The 25331-nt window shown below is 42.3% G+C and overlaps 4 protein-coding genes across 4 annotated transcripts in view; 1 reads left to right on the top strand and 3 right to left on the bottom strand.

Moving 5' to 3' along the window:
• Window positions 1-25331, bottom strand: part of LOC126556536 (alpha-endosulfine) — a 235326-nt gene that overhangs the window by 86519 nt on the left and 123476 nt on the right. The window lies entirely within an intron of this gene.
• On the bottom strand, window positions 544-2178 carry LOC126556252 (40S ribosomal protein SA). Its single transcript, XM_050211478.1, has 3 exons — window positions 2116-2178; window positions 1451-1698; window positions 544-1196 (listed from the first exon to the last, which is right to left on the bottom strand). Exons 2-3 carry the CDS (start codon window positions 1667-1669, stop codon window positions 555-557), a joined length of 861 nt encoding a protein of 286 aa, XP_050067435.1. The 5' UTR covers window positions 1670-1698; window positions 2116-2178; the 3' UTR covers window positions 544-554.
• On the bottom strand, window positions 3675-24245 carry LOC126568781 (activated Cdc42 kinase Ack). Its single transcript, XM_050225407.1, has 6 exons — window positions 24206-24245; window positions 7389-8505; window positions 7141-7314; window positions 6890-7062; window positions 4965-6819; window positions 3675-3814 (listed from the first exon to the last, which is right to left on the bottom strand). Exons 2-6 carry the CDS (start codon window positions 8495-8497, stop codon window positions 3721-3723), a joined length of 3405 nt encoding a protein of 1134 aa, XP_050081364.1. The 5' UTR covers window positions 8498-8505; window positions 24206-24245; the 3' UTR covers window positions 3675-3720.
• Window positions 18574-25331, top strand: part of LOC126556358 (protein snakeskin) — a 227264-nt gene continuing 220506 nt past the window's right edge. Inside the window, exon 1 of the mRNA XM_050211624.1 lies at window positions 18574-18578. The gene's annotated coding sequence lies outside the window, so the exon portion shown is untranslated. The remainder of the gene's footprint in view (window positions 18579-25331) is intronic.

The following is a 25331-nucleotide window of genomic DNA, read 5'->3' as shown; positions in this document are numbered from 1 at the left end:
TGGTTTTATTTGTGGGCTGATTCTAACTGTGATAAAAATTATGGCGACTGATAAAATGTTATTTTTTAATTTTCACAAAACCTGTGCTAGATGTTACAGCGCTATAGTTATAAATAATTCAAGAAATTGTACACGCAAAAATGAAAACGAATTCCAAATTCAGTAGTAAAAACCAAAAATATGAGCTCGTGCAAATAAAAATCGGAACAAGCACAGCATTGTAATAGTACGTGTCTCGGAACAAGAACAAATATAAATGGCCACTCGTCAAAAAACCACAGGAAAATGGCAAAAACTGCTGGGATACCTTTTAAAATTGAATAACGATCAGAGTTTTCGGACGATAGGATCTCAACAAAATGTATAATTGGCTGAGGTTTCAAATTTTCATAGGAATTATGAAAACGTGACGACTTACACTGTTTTATTACACTCTTCCGATTCTGGATAGTCTACACATCGGGATGCTATGCAATCGACACTTAGGTCTGCAATTCTTCCTCCTCGACGGTCAGTGTTTCGATCTTCACGATTAAGCGTACCACACTTCAACCTTAGAAGCCGGCACCACCCCACGATACGGCACCGGCAGCGGCAGGCGCAGTATCATCCTCGTTCCAGTCATCGGTCTGACCTCCAGCGGTCAGTGGCTTCATGGCCTGTGGCATGACCAGAGCGGCCTGTGTCACATCCTCAGCCCAGTTGGCAGTTTCCTCTGCCACGACAACCTCATCCGGCAGGTCCTTGACGACCGGCGCAGCAGCCTCAATGGCAGCCTGCTCCTTCTCCGCCTCTTCCGGATCGCGGAAGAAGAACAGATCGGGCATGACGTCCCAACGGTCGTGGGTGATCTTGCCACGCAGACGCAGCACCTCGCGGGCCAGCAGCCACCACATCAGACCGATCGAGTGCGTCGACTTGGTGTTGCACGGGATGGCAATATCGACGAACTTGACCGGCGAATCGGTGTTACAGAACGCAATGACCGGAATGTTGACGTACGACGCTTCCGTCACGGGCTGATGATCGGTCAGCGGGTCGGTGACAATCAGCAGACGCGGCTCACGGAAAGCGGTCTGGATCTGATTAGTGAAGGCACCGGGCGTGAAGCGTCCAGCAATCGGGGTTGCCTCGGTGTAGTGAGCGTACTTCAGCACGGCACGCTGACCGTACGGACGGGACGAAATGGCGTAAACCTATCGTAACGAGAGAAAGAACAGAAAAACTTTGCTTTAGTCCCAACTTTCTTCAACTTTTCAAAAATATAATATGTGTGTGCCTATCAGACACACCGTCTAGGATAATATTATGTTATTCCTACACCGTCTGAACTATTGACAGGTACATTTGTTTTGATCTACTGGATTTACTTGGCCGGGACATCTCGGTAGATTTTATCCCGGCTATGATGTACCAGATAATCGATAATCTAGCGTCCGCTTATGCCTACCTCTCCCGGGTACTCGATGCTAGCGATACAGCGAGCGGCCAGCAGCAGCTTCTCGTAGGTGCGACCCAGGTTGATGATGTGCACACCATCCGTACGGCGCTTGTACACGTACTGCTCCATCTGGAAGTTCACCGAGGTGCTTCCGATGTGCGTCGTCGCAACCAACATCTTGGTGACATCGTCCTCCTTCAAGGACAGAATATCTAGATTTCCCGACATCGTTCCGTTAATTAAGAGCAACGGTTAACCTGCAAGCAAAGGAAGGTATGTAAATGGTTATTAAGTGAGGTTAAGTCAAAAAAACATGTTAACCGGACGACGAAGATAGAAAACGACAAATTACACTTTCTGCTACAAATAGGACACGGTACATGTGGAAGTATTGTTCACGATAATGAAATATTTAATCAAACTACAATATATCCCTTAAATTTAATTCTATAGCGTGAAAAGCAATATGTAAACACCAAGCCTGCTAGCTGGTGCTTTCTGGCACGTGGATATTTGAAGACACGTTAAACGCACTAATTTGCCCAGTTCGAACGAAAATATTTATGCAATAAGCAATACAGTTGATTAAGCTATCACTCTAACATAAAACTTTAATGAATTATTGCGATAAATACCGGATTTTTTAATAAAAATAGAGAGCAACAAAAACTTACGTAGTGAATGCCACAGGGATTTAATTGAAAGAGAATTATTCGAGCTGTTGTGCGTGGTAAAAACTGATCATTCGAGCACTTTTGACAGATATAGTGCTCGAACCGGTTGGACCAAGGTGAATAGAACATTTACAGTCGAGGCCTCAACGTGTATTTGAATAAATAATTATTTTACAAAAGATTTACGACGATTTACCTTTTTTTGCTACGATTACGACGACACAAATAATTTTGCATTAAGTATTAAAATATGCTAATTTCAAAAGAAAACTACGCTTACAAAATTGTAATAAATAAGGCCTATACGCGATTCTTCAAAATTCGCGGAATTCTTTCAAAATTTTTAAATTTTTTTGTCCATATCCAACCCCGTAGCGAGGTTTTGGCTAGATTAATTTCCACCAAATTTCCCCTCAGGGCCTTATACACTGACGCCAGGGCGACCACTCTACAAAACTGCCTATGCCCTTTTATGTTTCCTTCATGCTTACTAATGTCATCCTGGTTTTGTGTAAAACAAATTAATTTACATATCCAAGACTAGTGTTGTGTAAAAACGCTCTTTTAAAGAGGAGATGGGCACTACTCAATAACATGTAAGACTGTGGGTCCTCCCGGTAGCTCCGCGCGCACTGAGGGCAAACCCTCACGAGATTGCTTTTCGCAGGTTCGGAGGTTCGGAGGTTCTTGCGATGTAGACGACTAGTTTTTTCCTACTAGTGAAATATACCAACACTAGCCATGATCGTTTACTTTCAAAGACTCATCAATTCGAGCAACAGCCCTCCAAACACGTATTTGCGATTAAAATTAAATAATTAATCACTCGATAGTTTTTACGATAACGATTGTTCAAAATATAAGTATATTTGCATTATTACCATCAGCCAAATTATGGAAAGGCTACTTATATCAGGGGTTTGCAAAAAAGTAGTTTTACTTAGGCACAAGTTTTAGCTCAAAACAGGGTGTGAGATTTACATAGAGATTTACATCGATTGCCTATCAATTTCAAAAACGCTGCACATCAAAACTAAAAGCTGTAACAGCTAATGGAAGTAAATAATATACTACACTAACGAAACAACCCTTTTGCTGAGCTTTAACGAGAATCTACTTTGTTTTCCTTTCGGCCCTGTAAGATCATTCCTGTTGATTCTATTCTCCTTCCTAACTGTACTAAAATTTTCGTAGTATAGTAACTAAATTATTTGCATCGTAAGACTGCACAGGCTAATTCGCTAACAAAATCTAACTTGTTTTTTTTTTTAAATTTACATCTAATATACATAATATTTACAAAAGCACGGGACGAAAAAATAACAACCGCCTATGTCTATGCTTATGTCGTGGATAGAAAACATTAATATTAATACTTGTTACATAGCCAGAGCTACATTCCCGCATTCGTACATCGAGAAGATTTCGCTCTATAATTCACTGTAGTATTCGAGAGAGTTGACGAAAAAAAATTGACTTTCGCATTTTTGTAAAATCCTCCCATAAAAGGAAGCAATTAGTAAAGTGTTATACCAGCCAAGCCCTGGACATGGAAGCAAAACTGCGTTAAAAAGCTCTCCAAGTTTGGCCACCTTCCCAACCCGACTAGGTTTCGAGCAGTATTGAGGCGGCCAGCTGAATGCTCCATCCCGTTTTCTGCAATGCCTCCTCACAGCGGGTCCGATTTGCGAGACCAAGACTGTAAAACAAAAGAAGAATGTTACCGATGAGAAAGAGGGATTGTCTGACAGGGTTTACCATAGGACAAGCATTAGAATAGCTTGAACAATGCAGGATTCAAGTTGCACCACATTTTCCGATTTGAACACACATTACATCAGTTAAGCTACGCTCGAACACCGATTTACGATTATTTTAGCACATTGTCTAAATCGGCAATTTTTTCATGCCTTGATCATGGTCATCGACTTGGATTCGGAACGGATCGAGAATTCTGTTTGGCATTTGCAATAAATTTTTTACTGTACTGTAAAAAGCCACAAGTACTGTAACTAGTTAAATTTCCAATCACAGATTTCATTGCTAAATTTTTAATTTAAGAAGAAAATGCCGAAAATGCAACCTTTGTCTCGTCATCTTGAGGCCTTTTGCCGGCAGTTAAGCCATAAGTGTCAAAAATTTTTTTATTGACCTTTTTTTCTTTAAAAGGCCGCCTATTCAATCAATTCATCCCTGACTGTGTCCATAACAATGTTTAGATAGATTTACCTCTCAAATTGATCTAGAAAATTGTGATTGGACGTTTCTGCGGCATATTTTGATTATCTACTTACGATCCACCAGAATCGCGCACAAACGCTCCTCTCCAGTGCTCGCTTTGAGTAGATAACCACTCCAGTTCACCATCTTTGTGGTACTTTTTAATGCATGCAACGGAGCCTTCCTATATTAGAAATCATTTTGGTCAATGCCATTCCTGGAGAAAATGAAACGGGATGTAACGTCCGTTTCATTGATTGTGAACCGCAGCTTCTCTTGAACGTTCTAGGGTCTTAAAATGGCCATACCACTCTATGAACTTTCCCTGAAGTCCTAAAGCCAAAATCTGATATATTTTTGCCCGATCATATCCGGCCGACAGGAAATATGACACAACGGCTGACTTTTTCTCGGGCCCGAGTTGAGCAGAAGGTACGAATAAACTTTTCCGCAAAGCATTTTTACTGTTCTCGTCCTAGGCGATTAACGTAACCATGTTCTTGTATGTAATGTGTGTTCAAGTCGGAAAATGGTGCGCCTCTCGCATGACGCTTTGTTTGTACTATTGTCTAATGCCTGCTGCCTGATCTGATATACCCGGTTTAACCAGTCTCTTTCCTTCCACTTACCGACAAAGTCGTTCAATTTTAAAGTGCCGCACCGCTAACGTGTGATCCCAGTTAACAGCTGCCAGTGAGTTTCTGGCTTCCTCCTCGCTTGCCTCATCGCCGAGTTCCTGCATTAGGGTGGCCACCTGTTGATCTTGCTGAGCTAGCCGATCCAACCGTCGCTGAATCTGTTGCGCAGAGAGTGGTGCCGAAGGAGCTGGCCGAATAGGTCGGAGATCACTCAGCTCATTGGATACTTCGTCGTATATAGCGGTTTCGGTCATCGGGACTTGATTTCCAACATTATTGTACACTTGCTGTGACGGCACACGTTCGTATAGGGAAGCGGGTGTAGGTGCCACTACATCGTACATATCACCACCGACCGTCTGATACACGTCCGAGGCAATGCTTCCGTTGTACACTGAATTGTAGATATTCGGACCGGAAAGACTCACCGTCGAACCGTAATGTAGCGATGTGACACCGTTCGAGAGGGCAACGAAATTGTGTGTCTTTTGTGGCGAAATATGTGGCGGCTGGTGTTGTTCGCCAACAGTCGCCGACGGTACGGTGGTCACACTGTTACGTTCGGCCCACAGCTGTTGCACTAGTGTGTTCGTATCGGAAGAAGACGCTTGCTGGTGCGTGAGGTTCTGTTTCTTTGGAGAGAGTGTAAGCTGCTGCTGGAGGGATGCCGCCAGGGCGATCGAATTGGCTTGATTGGCATAAATTTGACTCATCGCCAGATTAGCCGTCGTATCGTACTTGGACGTATCTTTCGCATTGTTGCGTGCGGCATAAGCTACTGAACTATTCATATTGCTTCCTGCCATTGGTGCTTGCTTGTAGATATCCTTCTCCAATTCTGCCAGAAACGCTTTACTGACCGTTTTGGGCATAACGTTCAGTTGTGCGGTGGATCCACCGTACGGAGAGATTGATCCATTGGCAACGTTACCGATGCTATTGCTACTGATGTTCACTTCCAGCGAATCGTTGTACACGTCTCTGCTGCCAGGGGAACTAAGTCCACTTCCACTTGCACCGTTGTTCAGCGATGATAGCATATCGGCTGTAAGACCTTCCAAATCCGCACCCACACGACCATAGTTTGCGTTGATGTTCGAAACGGATCCTCGCACGTTCCCGTAAACTGCCATTGGTGGCGGCACGGATTGATCGATCGTTTGCTGTCGCTTTATGCTTGCCATCAATTCTCGCGAACTGATCGAACTAGATGGACCACTCTCGTAGTCGGATGTAACGATGGGTTCTTGTTTTTGTGGCTGGGGCTGCTGTGGAGCGAAAGGATCCGGTTCCGTTGCAATGCTGAGATTCAACGTGCTATCGTGCACGATTCCGTACGTGTTACTATATTTCGGCGGCATTTGATAAGGAGGCGGTACAAGTTTTGGTGCGGCAGACGGAACAGGTGATACGGAAGGATAATTCAAAATGGCAGCCGCTTGAAGTTGCTGATCATGCGACTGTTGCGATAACTGCTGCTGCCCAAAATGATCATCACCTTCGGTCGGGATATCGATCGGTTCGTCGAGAATGCTAGTCACTTGTCGGTAAGAACCACCACCGGCAGGTACAGCCCCAGGAGCCGCACCACCAAACGTTGCTTCATCGTTTGGCGAGGAAAGATCGATTAGTATACCTTCTGTGGCCGTTGTTTGTGGTTGCGGTGGTCGAAGTGGACGGTTTTGAGCATCTTTTACTAGCTGTTGGGTGGGATGCTTAGAGTGATTCTCATTCACCAGTTTGTTGTAGGAAAATTGTTTGGAAGCATTGCTTTTTCGTTCCTTCACATATTGCTCCGATACGCACTTTCCTCGCCGATCCGCATTAACCAGATCCTTCGTTTTATCTACAATGTAAAAATTTAAAGCGAGAAGTTGATTTAAATACCCTTTTTGAATGTCCACTTTTAAGCTTACTTCGAAGTTTAACTTCTCCTTCGAGCTCAAGACTAGCGGGATTACCCCAGGACGCACCGAAAGGAGAACCGTGTCCCGTGTGCCGAAATGAGTCATGCAGCGGGCGGCTAATCGTAGAACTAGTTCCACCAGACGAGCTTGAACAAGACTTGCGCGCATCGATAACAACGCCCCTGAAAATATATAGAAACCGGATATTACATAAAAACAGTACACGTACTGCTTAGCTGATCATACGGTTATTATGTTACCTCGGAATCGTGCCAATGTCGAACGTCCTTTGATTCTGTCCCTTGATAAACTGCAACTCCGGTCGATCATCGATAATCACAATCGTATCGCTTTGCTGCACAGCAAGACGATTTTCAGCAATATAATTCGTTATAGCGCGATATATCGGTGGTGGAACGCCCGTAAGAAACTCCCTTAAAATGAAACAAAGTAAATCACATCATTAACATCAAGCCTTCAACGAAAAAAAAAAAACAGTTTGATTTACTTTATCGCAGCGAAGGTAGGCCGCTCCGAAGGTGTCTTATCCCAACATTGCAACATCAGCTGATAAACATCCGGCGGACAGGCATCGGGATGGTGCAACCGCTCACCCTCCCGGTCAATTTTGCGCAAGATCTGTGACCCGTTCAACCCCACCCATGGATCCTCCCCAAAGGTAAACATCTCCCACAGCGTTACCGCAAACATCCACGTGTCTGAGGCGTGACTAAACTGGCGGTACCGTAGCGATTCCGGTGCGCACCAAGGAAACGGTACCTTCTTGTGCTCGGTCATCACGTAGCAATCTTCCTGCTGGGGTAAAGCGCGCATCAGTCCAAAATCACCGATCTTAATCTTATTCCCAGTGGCAAGAAGCACATTACGGCAGGCCAGATCACGGTGCAGGAAGCGTTTGCTCTCCAGGTACGCCATTCCGGTCGCAATCTGTACCGACCAGCTCCAGATCATCGGCAGTGGTGTGTGTTTGCACTGTTTGCGTAGCAGATCCAGCAACGACCCGTTCACCGCCAGCTCGGTCACCATCATCATCGGCTGGGACAGTACAACACCGTGCAGACGGATCAGGTTGGGGTGGTTCATTGCATGCATCGCTTGTACCTCTTTGAAGAAATCTTCAATCACACCGGGCTGTGCTAGTGTGTCCGCTTTCAGCACCTTTACAGCAACCGGTACCAGATGGTTACCGGGCGCATGCCATTCGCCGCGTCGTACCACACCGAACGAACCATCACCCAGCTTTACCGAAAGTGTAACGTCCTTTTCGTGTATCAGACAGGTTAGGGCTAGTGCTGACGGTTCCTCATTTTGACCCGATAGTGTGCCGGACTTTTTCGGTGGTTGCTGTTTACCGCCACCGATCAGCTTCGACAGGATATTGCGGCGCCACTGTTGTGCTTTTCGTTTTTTCACCGCTTCTAGCAGACGCCGAATTCCTGGTTTGCCAAGACCTATTTTCTCCAGATCATCAACGTGCACGTAATCGAAATGTGCTAACCGTGTCACTTGCAGTTCGTCCCGTATTCGAGGCAGAAACTGTTCCAACTGGACATCCTTCAACAGCTCCTCCAACCATACCGTATCCGGATCGGACATTTTAAGCACTGCAAACGGATTGGAAAGTACAGAATTAGTGCCAGTTTTTACAGATCAAAAGTTATAGAGTACAGGTCCCGGAAGACTGGAAAACTTTTGCTGGCTTGTAAATGGTAGTAAGTGATCTGAACATCAACAAGTTTACAATCCTCAACTATTTTCTTCAAATTCACATCGTTCCATGACATCCAACCTCGCAGTCAATGCACTCTCCGGTTCTGATAAAATATTTTACCTACACGAACCCAACGACCAGAGCATGACAACTGTTGAAAGCAGTTCTAAATAATCCTTCCATCTAAAGTAATAGGTTGTGCTCTCCACTCACCATGATACTGTATTTAAGCATCCGTAGCAACAATAATAGCACACTCTGCAACTAATTATAACGTCTTCGACTTAATCGTGCTACATATTTATCAACCACATTGTGCCAGAAACACGCTGCTGCTCCATGTGCAGAATGTGAACTCATTCTAGCGACAAGCAAGTGCAGAAAACAATCACTTCCTTTCGAGACTCCACCAAACATTTGAATCTGCGACACTTAACAACAAACTCGTCATCGTTCGTTGCACGCCCCGTAAAAAAAGCCCCAGCACAATAATATAAAAGGGAAGTTTCTCTTTTTTAATTTTCGGGTTGACGACGCACCATCATAATCTGGTGTTTTAGACGACCCAGTGGTTACGATTATCAGCGTAACATCCCCTTCCTTGCATCGTCATTACCATGGCGCACCAGAGGCGTGTAGAATTCGACGTCCAGCTTGGGCTGGGTTGGGTTTGGCAAGGTTTAGTTTTGTGTAAGACTTTACCAGAGGAAACACCAAATTTGATGATTGAAGCACAAAAAAGCCTTGAAACCAGAAACGGCGGCTCTAGAGTGGTCATGTGAGGAATCGTTGTATGAGGCCGTTTCTTTGATAAGGTTCTTGCAACTTCTGACGTAATCGTTACTGGGGGACGTTATGAGCTCGCGGTAATTGGTAGGATGCATTCTGATTGTATATATGTACACACATGCCGGAATCAAACACTGGACTAGTATTGCAATTTGCAATTCAAAGCGGAGAATCAGTGATTCTATTTGGATTGCAGAAATAAAGGGGATTTGTAATTTAAAATTAAATACATCAATTTCGCAAAGCAGACCAGTTCGTGTATCACATGTTTTATATCTTAGCTTTGCCTTTTGCATGTCTTCCTAAGCCTTAATAACGTTATCGTCAAATTATTGTATGCTTTAAAATTATCTTATTAGCGAGGAAACTTTTGCCATTCTTTGCCGTAGGATGGCGTAAGGGAGAAATATATAATCTTTAGAAAAAATATAATTAAAAATCTAATTTATGGCTTGTTCATATCAGGGAGTGATCACTAGATGGATAGATATATAGATAGAACGTGATCGAAACAAGTGATAACCACATGGAACGGTTAGAGACTCGTAAATTTTATCTCGCAAATAGCTTCCACAAAGCCTATAGTACGTGAATCTTAAATTCAGTTGTTGATGTAGGAGTAAAAAGATTTCTCAGGACACGAATTCTCCATTTTTTGCATTATCGCATTGGACACATTTTTTGTCCACAATTATCTTCTAGTACAAGCATCCGCGGACGAGGATGAAGACAAGGCTTAGAGGTTAGATAAAAGCAATACTGGTTTTCACAAGGTCCATGAGGCAGAATACTGTGAGATCCAGATAAATAAAATCATCAGAAGTCCCCAATGGAAGCTCAGGACATTTTGCATTTATAGCGTCAAATAATGAAAATATTAACACATATAAGTTGGGTTATAGTTACTCCTTAATAATAGCTAAATAGTTTCCAACATCAAATATTCCTCCGTTCCTTTTCTCCTTCTTCTTGGGATCTACTTCCTCCGAAAATCGGGAAATACGATTTATAGATTTCTGGACATAATTTTCTATGGCTAGTAAAATTTTGTTTTTGGCTGTATAGTATGTAGTAAAAATCCGGATTGAATTGGATTCCGGTTGTGTCTAGGCAGCAGATCACACCGTCCATACTAGGCTAGGTGAGATAATAAACAAACAATAACAGGAAAACGTACGAAATATTAAAAACATGATAGAAACCGCAAACTAGAAATTGCTTACATACATTTTTCATCCCTTTTCTCTTTTCACATCGCTTCCTTATCCAATTATATGACAAACTATAACAAATCGTGCAGGCTCGCACAACCGCGACAACTTTATTAATAAATGCCGCAAAACTTTCCAAACGTGCAAAAATGATTCCTCTTCTATGTGGTTGCAACTTTCACCAGGTTTTATGAAATTAATCAAAAAAAGCACGATTGCCAAAATTAAATCATCAAATCGGACGCAATTTCGTGACGGACCCAGGAAAGCTCGGTGGAACCTCAGCGAGCTATAAACGATTACATCTCTGCTAAAAAAGCGTATGACGGGGACGGATCGTATGGAAGTAGAGGCACCAAATACACAGCATATTGCGTCACCGGGAGCGAAATCAATCAGTTTATAACCTTGCGCATCATCATCAAACGGTTCGATTGCGATCGGTAATAAAACGGTAAGCTGTGACTACGACACGCTCTTCTACACAATGCGTTAAATTTGGTTCGGTGAGAACCATCAAAACCAGTCACCAGTGAAATGTTGACTTTATTGCAGCAATCATGAAATATCATAGAAAAAAAGTGTTGGGAGCTCTGCTTAATAGGACGTAAACTGCATTTGTTTTGCCTTTAGAATAAGCAATTATAAAGATATATAGGTAAACTAATGTAAAGAAAAATAAGAACAAATTAAAATAATTATTGTCCATCCCTGGACCAACTGAGTGCCATTTGCACCCAGTTACTTTCGTTCTCATCGTTCTAACCGTTGAGGAAAATGATCCAGACGTTGCTGCTTTCTCACGGGAAAATTGTAAAAAGTGTGAGAATAGGTATTATTAGCAACAATTAATAAAGCAACAGGAGAGCAAGAAGGAACAAATCTAAAGAGTCCGAGTGAGTGTTCAATAAAAAGAAAACAGAATTTAAGATTATCTGCAGCGAACGTATCCGCAAAATTAAAAACATACCTCATAAGCCTTCCAATTGCGAATGAATCGTTTTTTAAATGAAAGCTCAAAAGAAAGCAATGTAGTAACAGCCAAATACAAGTTAACTCCACCCAACTCGTAAAGAGGCGATTGTATTCATTTACCAGAGGCAGAGTACGACGATAAGATTCGAATCTCGTGTTGAAGCTTCGCTGAACACTTGCCTCACACCGTGCAGGATTTGGCTTGATCGAGAGCTAATTGAGCGCAAACATCACACAACATCGCCAGCTACAAAATCTTCTCCATTCCCGCCCTGCAGGGTGCCTCATCTTCAGCGTCAAGTCAATTGCAGTAAAACAAGTGAAAGAAAGGCATGAAAACAATGCACCGGGTGAGGTGGGGCTGGCTGCTCGTACACTAATTGGAGGTAATTGAACGGTGGTCCCCCACCGGAGTTAGCATCACTTTTCCTTTTACTGGCGGCATCCGACGGACTTTAAAGGTAAAATAGTGGGAACGAACGAACGGTACGATTAATCATGCTCCCAAGGTTAGAAAAATATCGGTGAATGTTTCCAAAACGATTGCTGTAAAATAAGTAATAGATTGTTGCACACTTTAACACCTCTCTACGGGTGAGATATTATCTCGTCTTGTCGCAGCTTCATTTTCTAGTCATTATAAAGCGTCATTCCGTTACATCCGCTAGGGTTTAAAACGATAACATGGATGATCGGAAGACCACAGCTCATTTGAATAATTACATCCTCTTTTATTTGCGCTTGTTGTGTGCTGGTTGTGCGCAGATTGTGACGTTCATTTACAGCTCTTTTAGATCGGCCGTAGGCAGTGGCGATTTGCTGATCGATCATCAATCAGCCAGTGGTTGGCAAAGCGCAAAACACAATAACTATTCGAGATAACGAGTTACTACTGAATAAGATGAGATATTTTTTGTTCGTTTTAAAGCGTCTTGTCCTATCAGAATTCAGATTGTAAAACATTTTCGTCAGTTAAGAATACTTCTAATTGACTTTTGTGATGTTTATTACACAACAACGTAACATGTATTACTAGTGCTTACGGTAAAAGTTCAATCATGTATTAAATCTAAAACAGAAGATTTTAAAAGACTCTCTGGAAATCTTGGTCGATTACTGCTGACTTTCTTTTATTTCGTTCCAGCCGGAGCTGGATGGAACTCGGTCGTACCTTGTCAATAGCACTACCTCGAACGGCTCAGACACTGAACCGCAATACCTATAAATTTAAGTCTCGGTTAAAAAATGCAGAGTAATGAGCGGCGAATTAGCTATAGTGCGTTGCAATGCAATAATGTATAAAAAGATTTATGTTTAAAACATTATGCATTGTTTGATTTTGCAATGCCGCAACTGCCCACATCGGAGTATGCTTGAACATAAGACCAACAGATTGGCCTTAAGGCCTTTTTAAACATATTCAAATGGATGATCGGCTGTTGACAGCAAAACCGTCAGGGTCTACAATTTGATTTTTGGTATCATGACCGCAATGTGACTTGTTCTTTACAGCCAGAAGCTTCATGCATTCCGAACGGCACCAAAATCTATTGATTTTAGTCTCCTCTGTTAATATAATTGTCTTACACACTTCGCAGTAAAACAATATGGGTCATGTCTAAAATGATATACATACGAAGTAAAGAATTAAATTCGGTTTTATTTTCTTTATGATGATTTTTGAATTACGATGATTTTTTAATTTAAAAAAAAGCGGATTGACAAAGCTGCATTGTACCGTCATTGAAAACCAAAAATCATTTGATTGAAAACCAAAAATAAATAAACAAAAAGCGAGTTTGGCGGAGTATAACGGTTTACAAAGCTTCAGCTGAATTAGAAGGAAGAACGGAACTTTTAATTCATATTTTATTATGACGGCTCGGCACCTTATTGCCAAGTAACAGTTGCCTTTATTAATTTGAAAATCTTCATAAAAAAGAGGTTTTACTAAGTTCCATTTCACATTTTATGAAACAATCCGATCGTCGCACTGGGGTAATAGAACAATTGATTTTTTATATTACAATTTATCTTTAAATAGCTATACGGAATACAATAAAAATCTTTGGAAGAACAGCCTGGCCGTATTACTTGACTTATTAATAGCACGAAGCGAGGATAGTCAGTCCACACTATAGGGGGGACGATCCGGATGGGATTTGAATCCCGATCCTACCGTTTGCGGACCGGGACGAAGTCGCCTACACTACCGGGCCCTTTCTAGAAATCAATTATATAGACTAAACTATAAATAAATGAATAAGTAAATAAATAAACAGAATAATAAAGCTATTTCAATTCAATGGCACAATAAAAATCTCAAGGAAGGGTAATTAAATGCAAAGTGAGCAAAGTTCGACAACCACTGGCTAAAGAAATTTCAAGCGCATGATGAATAACGCTAAAGAAAATTCAATAAAAAGATCCTTTTTATGTGTTTCCTCTAGCTTCTGTAAATAATAAAAGTATTAGCTAAATGATTAGCATAGTTGACGTTGGTTAAATTTTTGTTTAGGAACATCGGTGTTGTGAACAATTTTACATTATCTGAACGGTTTGGTACTTGTAACTTGACGCCTTTACGGAAAATAGAAGCCATTAATGAATGGAAAAATACTTTATAACTGATAAAATTGTACTTGAAACGATGGAACGTGATAGCACGGGAAACAGTTAAAAATTCGACGTCTTGTAAAGTTCGATATCTCCGATTTCCACCAGGAAACTAAACCGAGTTCGGCAAGCAAGACTTCGATGTCTAGAAAAATTACCTAAGAGGATCTAATTTAATGCTCCTCTATGGAGAGGTTCGATGGCCTATGCGTTAACGGTGCCAGTCCTCTAGCGGCAAGGCTAGATATCGAACCTCGCCCGGAACGACTCCCAGTACAAGACAGGACCAGCTTTCGAGCAACGAATACTAGGCGAAATGCGAATGAAGGAAAAGAAAACATGTCTTATATGACCTTCAACAATCACACAAACACGTTGAAGTAATTCTCCGACCGATAATTTTAACTATTGTGGGAGATATCTCTGATACCAACGAGAAAAATATCTTATTGTCACGTACACCGTTAACTACGAAGATACCTTAGGATTAACAACACAAAAAAAATAGTGAAACTAATTAAATGTCAAGCATCAAACAAACTTATTACACAAATTGAAAAAAAAACCTTATCTCATTCACATGAAAGCTAGTTCCAATCATAACCACTTGAAATCACCACTCAAAAGTCGCAATATACCAGTGATCGAAACGTCACTTCTCGTTGGTAGGACGGTGATCATCATTGCCGCTGGCATAATAATTGGTGATTTGCTTGCATGTGTAAGTGTGCTGTCGATCGTGCGTTATAAAATGCGTATCGTCAGTAGCCGATCCCCACCCATCTGCATCAAAAGATACACCATCATGTGACAGATGCATCAGAGCACCTTACCACCCGATGTGCCATGTGTCAGCAGCATGTGGCATACGGCCAAACAACGAATGACCATAATGAAAAACCTGCACATTTAATGCAATCGCTAGACACCCTCCCTTTCGGTTTTCCTTTCAACCTTGGGCACTTGGGAGCCCTGATCGAATTTTCCCTGGGCAAGATGGCGTCACGGAACGGAAGCGAATCGTGCTGGCTTTTGATGATTTTGATGAATATGTTTATTTATCATCCATGAACAGATCGTGTCCGGCACGAGCACTGGCGTTGTTCGTGGAGCTCATGCACATGCGTGGAATACTGAACAATAAGACGGAATGATAAACTCCGTTCATCATCGCTTCCACCTAAACGATGCAGTTCTGTTGCACGAGAAACTAACCGACAAGTATTGCGATGGGAAGGCATCAAACCGCCGACAGACTGAATGTGTGCACAGCTGCACAGGAAGATGCACAAGTGAAACAGAGATCGCCCACAGACGGGAGGTGTCACATTCCCTTCGGGGGTCTATTTCTAGTTGACGCGTGAGCTAGCAATCCTCCCTTTTGCATGTGACACCCCACACGAGAGAAGGTGTATGAATCGCCATTAGGATAGAAAAGGAATTTTATTTTCATTCTAACGCGTATTTTCCTACCGCGTATCAGCCTCCCTGGATACTTCTTGTTCTCGATCTCCTTGCCTTCTTGCAAGAAAACGGGCTCCACAAGATGATCTAACAATAACAAAAAAGAAAAAGTGATTAAACCCAAAACAGACCCGAAACGGGAGTATCCGAACGTTTGGTAACATCAAATAAAAGCACCAAATTCGTCCGTTTCGAAGAAACGCGGTGGGAAAAATACACATTCTCGTTTCCGCCATACCGTACCAAAAAGCAACAGCACTACACCCCCATCTTGACGGACCACCAGACGCACCCATAAATTTCTATCATTCGCACCACATAAAATGCCATTTTCGGAGCCAAAATTATCGACGCCCAGGCGGGGTAGACTCGTTCCGCGTCGCGTCGAAAAACGCAGGAAAGTATCGTTTGGTTTACTGACTTTTGCTCAGGGGAAACATCTACGGTCGATAAAGATAGCATAGCTAGCAAGAAAAGCAAAAACAATCTCCGGGCGTGAAAAACGGCCTCTGTTGCGTTTTGCATTACGCGTGCGATAAATGTGAAGGTGGGAAAACTGTTTTCTTTGGATACAACGAACAGCGCAAGCAATGCAGTGCGCTGAAGTTGAATCTTTGATAGGATGGCGGGAGTGAATGCACAAGAAACTGTGTAAAGATTTACATATAAAACCTGACTTAACATAAAAATGGCAATTGAAAACTGAATTAGTTTAACATCAAATTTAGAAAATATCAAACAGAATACAAAATTGAAAAAGGAAAAATTTCACCTAATTTTCTGAATTTGAAATAGATATCTGGAACTGAGGAATACATCAGAGCAATTTTGCATCTTAAACAGTCCAAAGAGTACCCCATATATTACGGACAGACTGTCCCTTTGACACAGAAAGAAGCGAATGAGGTATTAAAGACCCTAAGTCTCTATAAAATAAACAAAAAAAAGTCACTTTAACACGGCAGGACAACATTGCGAAACCCGCCTGCACTGGCTCCACGTATGCAGCACTGTCTCTCCAGATACGAGTAGAATCTAGTCAAGGAAGCAATGAATGGCAGGTTGAGATCTTTGTAGGTTGTAGAATTATAAGCCAATCAATTAAAGTGGAGTAAGGACGATCTATACGCCTAACGATCGTGAGATCGTGATGAATTAGGCTGACCACGCTTGGGTAGATTAGTCATGTCATGAGAATGGCTTTGGACAACCAAGTCTTATTCGAACGTCCACATAGACTAGGATACCACGTAGTGAGGTTATTCAGTCCTCACTACGGGGAGACGATCCTTCTGATGGGATTAGAACCTCGATGCTGCCATTTGAAGTCACCTACTCCACCGGGCCGCCCTTAGCAGAAGACGTAGTGAGTCCAATTTGTAGGTGGATGGCGATAATCAGGCGGTTGAAAAAACTGACTATCTTACCTGCGGGAAAAATCAAATCGAGAAACCCAGTAATAACAGGCCATTCATCCCGCATTGAGGATTGCAGATCCAAAGAAGAAGAAGAAGAAGAAGAAGAATAAGACGTCTATGATGCAGGGATCGACAGAAAAACAGGGATATTTAATAGGCAAACGACGACATTCCACGATTCTTAGTTTAGTAGACTTCTTCAGCAATCTAAGATCGCAAATCGTTTGTAACGTTATTGAAGTAAGTAAGACGAAGCTAGATAAAAGAGGATCTATAAAGTAAAAATATTATATTCATCAAGTTCATAACAATCAGTTTCACAAATTCACTTAAGTTGTTTCGGATTAAATGTGTACATTAAGGCCGGTCCTGTGCTAATGGCGATAGCGGTCAACGGTCTTTACACTATGGTATCGGTATTCAAATCCGGACCATCAAATCAGCATTTATCAACGTGGTGCGGGAGCGGATCCGTCGAAAAATGACCCGCTCGGGCCGGGAGAGTGCTGCTGAGATGAATGTGTCAATCGCAGGATGACTCACACTATTATGATGAAGGACCTAGGGTACAAGCCGTATAAGAAACGTAAAGTACATGGAGGAACGGATGCTGCAAAGAAGAAGAGGCTGGACAGATCAGGATTTCGTGTTTTCCGATGAGAAACTCTTCGTTTTGGAAGAGCCGTGTACAATGTTCAAAATTATCGACTGTTGGCGTCGACGTTGGCCAGCATCCCCCCGTCCCAAATAAACATCCTACGGTTCCAGAATACCGCGTCGGTGATGGTTTAGGGGTTCGTATCCAGGCGTGGGAAGCTCCTACTGGTTTTTATTTAAAAAAAAACGTCAAAATTAACGCCGCGTACTACAAAACCGAGGTTCTGGAGAAGGTTGTGGCTCTGGCACTTCAGGATTTCTACGGGAAGAATCATTACATTTTCCAACAAGACTGCGCTCCGACCCACACGACGAATATCGTCTAAGCGTGGTGTCAGGAGAATTTGACGGGGTTTCTAGATAAGATGTCATGGCCACAAAGTTCTTCGAATCTCAATCCCCTTGATTACTATGTATGGTCATACATGCTGGCCAAGCAAAGCGAGCATAAAGTGAACACAGCCGACCAATTCAAGAACGTTATTTCCAAAGATCTGGGACGAAATGCCTAAGGAACAGGTGCGTGCCGCGTGCGATTCGTTTGATAAGCGTCTCAAGCTCGAGTACAAAGGGTGCTTTACAAAGGGTGCTCTCTTCTTATATGCCTAAAAGATAGTAAATAAACATGGTTCGAAAAAAATATTTAAAAAAGTATATCTTATGTTTACGTTGTATGAGCTCGTTTATAAAGTGTATTCAAATATATTGAACACCCTGTACATTAGTAATTGGGTAACAAACTGTTTTGTTCAGCGATCTGCAGCTCAAAGATTGTTTGCATTTTTTGTACTGCAGCGTGAAATCAACCAAATGGATCCCACACGAGTCGCAACACACATGTCGGCATACATGACTGGGGCAATAAAATATTCTGCACCAGATGCCCTCCTCCTTCCTTTCGTTAAGATCGTTTCCCGCCGTTTATCTTATGTATATCTCATGGTGGTCTGTTTGGCCATACCTCAAAAATGAGTGAAATTCACACGAAGAATGTACTCGAAGTCAATTTCGACACGGTTTATAGTATAAAATGAATGATTTTTTACAGAACAAACTACAATGTGACAATGAGGACAGTTACAATCACTGCATAACACTAAAGCATTTGTAAAGTTATGATTACAGTGTACAGCAGCAATTTTTGACTCAATTTCACTTGTATTAAATCACGTACATGAACCACTGGTAGATCTGATTTTCCTTAACGCATCGCAAAACACACAAACGGACGGACATTGGACGCATCGTACGATTGAAATCGTTTCGACTTCTTCTTTTGCTCGATTGATGGGCAAGCGAGCAGTTCAATCACTATAGCGCGTGCTTTGTAGTGTTTCTCTCTGGTTAATTATGAATCTCTTCTGCGGCTATTATCAATCATTAGAAAGCTTGTTTTGTAGTTATTGATTGTGGAAACACATAAAGAGGGAAAAAGCGAGGGCACGCATCGTGGTACTTAAAGTGGTTAAACAAATAACGAGCTATTGAAGAGTATGATCAACAGAAAGGTATAAATCGTAGAAAATAAAATGATAATTAAAAATTGTGAATGATTAGTGTTTTAATTTTGATATAGATTTTCTAATACAAATAAAACGAATAAATAACTCAAGCATTCAATGGCTCATTAAATCGTGGTTTGTTGAAGTAGATAAGAATGTTTTCTCACAAAGATCCCACAAAGTTTTAAATGCTTATAAACTACCTTTACGATAATACCCATAAGCCCGCTAAATCCAACTTAAACAGCACAATGTTTTCCTAAAGCGCCCCGTTTATTGTCCCCTTCCGTTGCTGTCGCTTATCATCCACACCAACTGTGATGATAAGGTTTCCAAAGAGTCAAGCACTCAAAAGCACGTCCGATCAGCAGCACTAACCGTAAGCAAGCATTGTCTTGTACGGCCACGAACGGAGATTCGTTCTTTTTCCATTGTTTTCTGTTGAAAGAGTTGTATCAACAATCATTCTTTGACTTCCGCTCAACGGGTTAGCTGCCAGCTGGGAGACCTTCGTAACCGTACCACTTCCGGTCCGGGGAGAATCGTTTTCGTCCCAGCTTCCTTGCCGAAAGTTGTACCATAATGAAATTCGATTCGTTTTGCATCAGCAGCGAACTGTTACATAGTGTGTCACAAACGGGTTGGTGAACGCTTTTAGGTCTTCCGTTGTGCTTAAATTTCTATTGCCGCCATCTGGGAAGTTTCATCTTCGGACCTCGAGGCGCAGTCGACATAAAACCCATATCTGAAGCGTAAGGACCTAATATGCATGTTACTCCACTGCAAGCGGAAACCCCATTTACTCGCATTACAAATAGACACATTGGAATCATTCCCTTCCGTATTTGTGTATCCATGAGTTAGTGGAGATTCTTTCACTACCGCTCTGGTTGCTAGTGGCTGCAAAGAATTGTGAGGCAAGCTGTAGCTTTTAATAATAAATTAACACATTCAGTACGTTTCACAGAAGGTCGAACATAAGTAACAGGAACTCACAGGAAGAAAGTAATATCCATTTGTAGACAAATTGTACTGCTCCACTTGACCCAAATGTGTGCCGAAGAAGCAAGAAAAAAAAACGAGAAAAAACTGCCAGGATCTAGTAACAAGTAAAAAGGGGCGAGCAGTGCAAAGAACCAAGTGTAAAAGAGCCGTCTTTTTTTTTTTAATTCATTCCAAACATACCATAGACGCTCACACTTCCACGCTTTCCCCGGTTTGCATATGGTGCAAAAGTGCAAAACAAAAAGAAACCACTCTCTTGCATAAACAGCACGCGTACGATTTTCATCCACACTTGACGCACGGGCAGGTTCCGTTTTTGCTCTCCTTCCGAGCAGACAGGGCAAACTAAAACGATAAACAACTAAATAAGTTAAACCATACCCAGCAGGGGTACCAAACGTAAGGAGACGTAAAAACGTGCAAAACTTGTTGAGCGAACACGAGGCGCCCAACGGCACGCGGTTGAAGGGCCACCCGTGAATCGTACCAACCTTTTGCTTGTGTATGAATTTGTTGTGTTGTTAGCTGTACATCAGAACAAGTATAATTCGCAAAGGGACGGTAACTTTTCATTGCAAAAGGATGCTTTAATGCCAGTGGGAGAGAATTATGTGCATTAATGTTTTTTTTCCCCCATGGCTACGCATCGTAGTTTCCATGTTTGTAGATACATCTTAAAAATGGTAAGTAAGTAAGCGCTTGAAGAGGCTGTTCGGTTTTCACAAACTCATGCGCCACATAGAATAATGTACTTGCCACGCAAAAGAAAGGCAAACGATGACCCGAGCATATATCGGTCAAGGAAAGGCTGCCGCTCATACCATGGCGTGTCCTTCGCGAACCATTGACACTGGCTCCATTTGGGCTACACACACACACACACACACGCACACACACACTACTTAATCAACGCGTCATGTTTCATTCATTGTGCATTCATTCATCGTTTCACTCTAGAAGCTGGTGTGCAAAGGCCGGTCAAGTTGTTATGATGCTGGAAGTATAGCAATATATTCTAACTTTATTTTAATTGATCAGATCAATATAGCATCGTTTTCGTTAAAAATCGTTATCGGAATACTAAAAAACAAACAAGATCCGGACATCCTGACGGTGGTGAAGACCGGCAGGATACGATGGTTGTGACATGTTATGAAGATGCAGGACTTATGCCCCGCCAAGAAGGTATTCGTCAGCGACTCCCAGTTCGGCACGAGGCTTCTTTGGCTGGATCAGGTGAAGGGAGACCTGTCGGAGATTGGGTGCCTACATGTATGGGAAGCTTCGAGCATGCTGTCGGAATCGTTCGAATCTCACCGGGGTCTGAGACAAGCTGACGGACTCTCCTGTTTGTTGTTCAACATCGCTCTGGAGGGTGTCATGCCAAGCGCGGGCCTCGACATCCGGGGGCACGATTTTCACCCGATCTCTCCAATGCCTTGGCTTCGCGGATGGCATTGACATCATCGGGAGGACAATACCTGCTTGACGGAGGCTCTGAGCGTGATAGAGCTCGACTCGGAAGCAGAGTACCAATTGACGGCGATAATCTCGAGGTGGTAGAGGATTTCTGCTACCTTGGTACGATCGTAACTTCGGACAACAACGTAAGCAGCCAAATCTGAAGGCGATTCAGAAGACTCCAACAACACACGAAATGTACGATTTACCGCACCTTGATACGTCCGGTAGTCCTCAACGAGTAAGAGTCCTGGATTATACTGACGAAGGACGCCATTTCACTCGACATTTTCGAACGGCGGATGCTAAGGACTATCTTCGGTGGTGTGTGCGAGCAGGGCGTGTGGCGAAGGAGAATTAACCACGAGCTAGCAGAACTGTTTAGCGGCGCTAATATCCTGACGATAGTCAAAGCTAGTAGGATACGTTGGCTGCGTCACGTGATGAGGATGCCGTACTCATCTTCCACCAAGAAGGTGCTCGTCAGCGACTCGTTCGGCACGAGACGTAGAGGAGCACAGCGAGCTCGTTGACTGGATCAAGTGGAGTCTAATCTGTCGGAGATCGGATGCAGCCGTGGATGGAGGACTGCAGCCCTAGATCGAGTTTCCTGGAAACTGATTGGAGGCCTGATCATGTCGACGCGACGTGCTCAATCCAGAGCAGGCCAAGAAGAAGAAGAAGAAGATGGATGGGAAGCTGCAGCCAGGGATCGAGTTTCCTGGAGATTTATTGCTGGTCTGGCGATGTCACGTTGACGTGCTCTTTAAAAGAGCAGTCCAACATGATGATGATGATGATGATGAAAAAACAATTATTATTATAAAATAAAAGTGGTGTTGTAAAAGCTTTACAATCATCACTAAAATTCTCTCTTCTAGGCTTAACGACGTACTAGGTCAAGCTGGCCATCGATTGAACCGCTTAATAGACTAGCCGACACCACATAGTTGGATATTCATTCCTCACTACGGAGGGTCTTGAGGGATAATCAAAGTTAGTATTTTTAAATTGAATGGAACAAAAAGAAGAGCAAACGGAAAGCCCGAATGAAGACACGTTCCGGATGGAATATGTTCTCCAGACCTGCCCTGTAAAGACCAGCGCCATTGTAACCAATACCAAAGAAAGGAACGCCATTACTAGTTGAATCTTCTAAAGGAAGCGGATACTAAGTTAAGGTGTAATTCATACAGGAGATTTTGCATGTGCGCATAGAACGCGCTATATTTCGTGTGTTGCTGGAAGCTTCTTGATACGATTTTTATCTGTTAATAATGATATAAAATATTATCAACTTCATAAATAAAAAATGATACATAGTTGACCATTCTTTATAACCAAATTATTGAAGTCTTTACTTACAAGTTACAATATACATACAAAAAATGTGATTTTCGGAATTGCAGTTGGATAAATCAAATAATAGCAACAAATGTTTATGAGTGTGTTGTTCAAACCTTGAAGTTACGGTCTTAATTGAATGTGATGGAACCAACAACCCTCTGAACTATGGCGCAATCAAACAGAGGCATCTTCATCCCCGCTCGTACCCCGCACGTGTCTCTCTGTACGTGCGATATCCTTGCCTCGGTTAATTGCATAGCAACTAGTGATGAGAATTTCGTTTCGAACCTATTAGTCTCATTCCATTCCTTCAGTGGAACGATCAAACCTAGGTTCAAATAAAATCACAAAATAGGTTTTTGCACCTACATTTGTATGTCCATTGTTGTTGTTAAAACGTGCCTTCTAATCCTTTTTTCCTGTCCATTATGTTAAAACGAAAGCAAGATTCAAAGGCGCGTGGTAAGTGTTAATGCTTGTTCTATTGGGGTTTTATAAAATCAGGTGAAACCCATCCGGGCCTCTCTCCCGTAGTGAGGACCAACCATGCATCTACGTGATATGATCAAGTATCACGTGATATCAGACACTAATGTCCTTGTTAATTTGATAACGAACCATCTGTAGCTAAAAACAACATACAACCATTCGAGTTATAACATCCCTATTGATAAAATCTGCCTGTTAAAGCAGATTTGTATTGTCCAAAAAGTAGCAATACGGTCAGGCCGTCCTTCATCTTCATACAAAAAAACTTAATGGTGTTATAAAGGAAATTTTGTCATCAGCCAAAATGTTTTTGAAAGCTCTACGCAAGCGAGCCCAGCATCCGGAGATGTTTTCTGTGCTTAAAAACAAAACAAAACAAAATAATAAAAAAATCCTGCATCCTAACCAGCCGACCTACAGACAGGTGTAAAACCAAGCGTAACAGGTAAAATATGGCCAACAGCGCAAAATCTGCACAAGGGAAAAAAGGATCCACGAAACGAACCGACATACAAGTTTTCAGACTGCCGGCGCCGTAGAAGATACGGTCGGTTGGATGGAACAAACTACAAAAAAAAAACACGAAAAATAAACAAACCAGCAAAAGAAGGATAACATAAGTGGTAACAGTTTGTTGGGGTGGGGTGGTTGGTACCTACCGTGAAGGAGTTTTCCTTCAACGTTTGACTGCTTGTACTGATGATGATGATGATGGCGTTCGCCGTAGCACAGCACTGAGTGTGCGTGTATGTGTTTGTGAATTTTTAAACTTCCTATCGCTGCTTCACCATCCAAGGTGGTGTATTCCTTGCTCGGTTGCGACTATTTCAAACCAAATCAAATTGACACATTCGACCGGCTTGTACGATCTGGATGTTTTCCGTCTCCTGTTGTTCGTCAGCATGCGACACAATGTTGCATTCGTCGTTGTTGTTGATAAAAATCACTATTTTTGATGCGCTTCACATTAAAGCGGATTTATAACGCTGGTACAACCCCATCAAACGCCTATTAGGACCAAAAATTAATCACACTGCATATTGGGGCCCACTAACACAATACCGTTTTGCATCGTTACAGCTCTGTGTCTGTTTTTTCGCTAGACCGAAAACACTACAATATTTAAGTGCGTTTTATTTCACTCACTTTCATTTACTTCAACAGCATAATGCTGCAGCTTAGGGAAGATGTTTACTCATAACCAACACACATTCGTAATTACGCGATGCTTCTCTGCTTCGACCTGGAAAACGGAGGAAAACCACAATTAAATACACACAAACACAGACGCACTGTTCACTGCAAGCCGAAGGCCACACACGATCGCACTAAACACACCAGCTGAGAAGGCACAAGGGAAGGAAACCCCTTTTTTTCTTCTTAAACTAGAAACTTGCTACGCCATATTCCACAGCCGCAGCATCTTACATCACGCCTCTTTATAACTTCGCTCACTTGCCCGGATCGATTTGATGACCAGCTCAAAAAAAAGGCAACAACGAAATTGGCGAAACTGTGTACCGCGCGTAGTATAAGTTTCACATTCCGCTGCTGTTGCTACACCTTTTCGATGTGTTGCTGTTGTGATCTCAAACACAAAACAAAGCAAATGATTGGCAAGGACCGCTCAAACCGCGACGATAATTTCCACTCTAAAACTGGTTCCACTAGCCAGGCTATCGATCTTCCTGGAGCGGTACGTAGCGAACGAATTTAAGCTTCATCAGACATCTTCCAGACAGCTGAGCAGGGTGGCACAAGACACCATCGTCACTTAATTGTGTG

This window comes from Anopheles maculipalpis, chromosome 2RL, assembly GCF_943734695.1.
Source record: "Anopheles maculipalpis chromosome 2RL, idAnoMacuDA_375_x, whole genome shotgun sequence".
In the NCBI taxonomy this organism is placed as follows: Eukaryota; Metazoa; Arthropoda; class Insecta; order Diptera; family Culicidae; genus Anopheles; species Anopheles maculipalpis.
The sequence above is the reverse complement of the archived record's forward strand: the minus strand, read 5'-3'. Positions and strand labels throughout refer to the sequence as shown.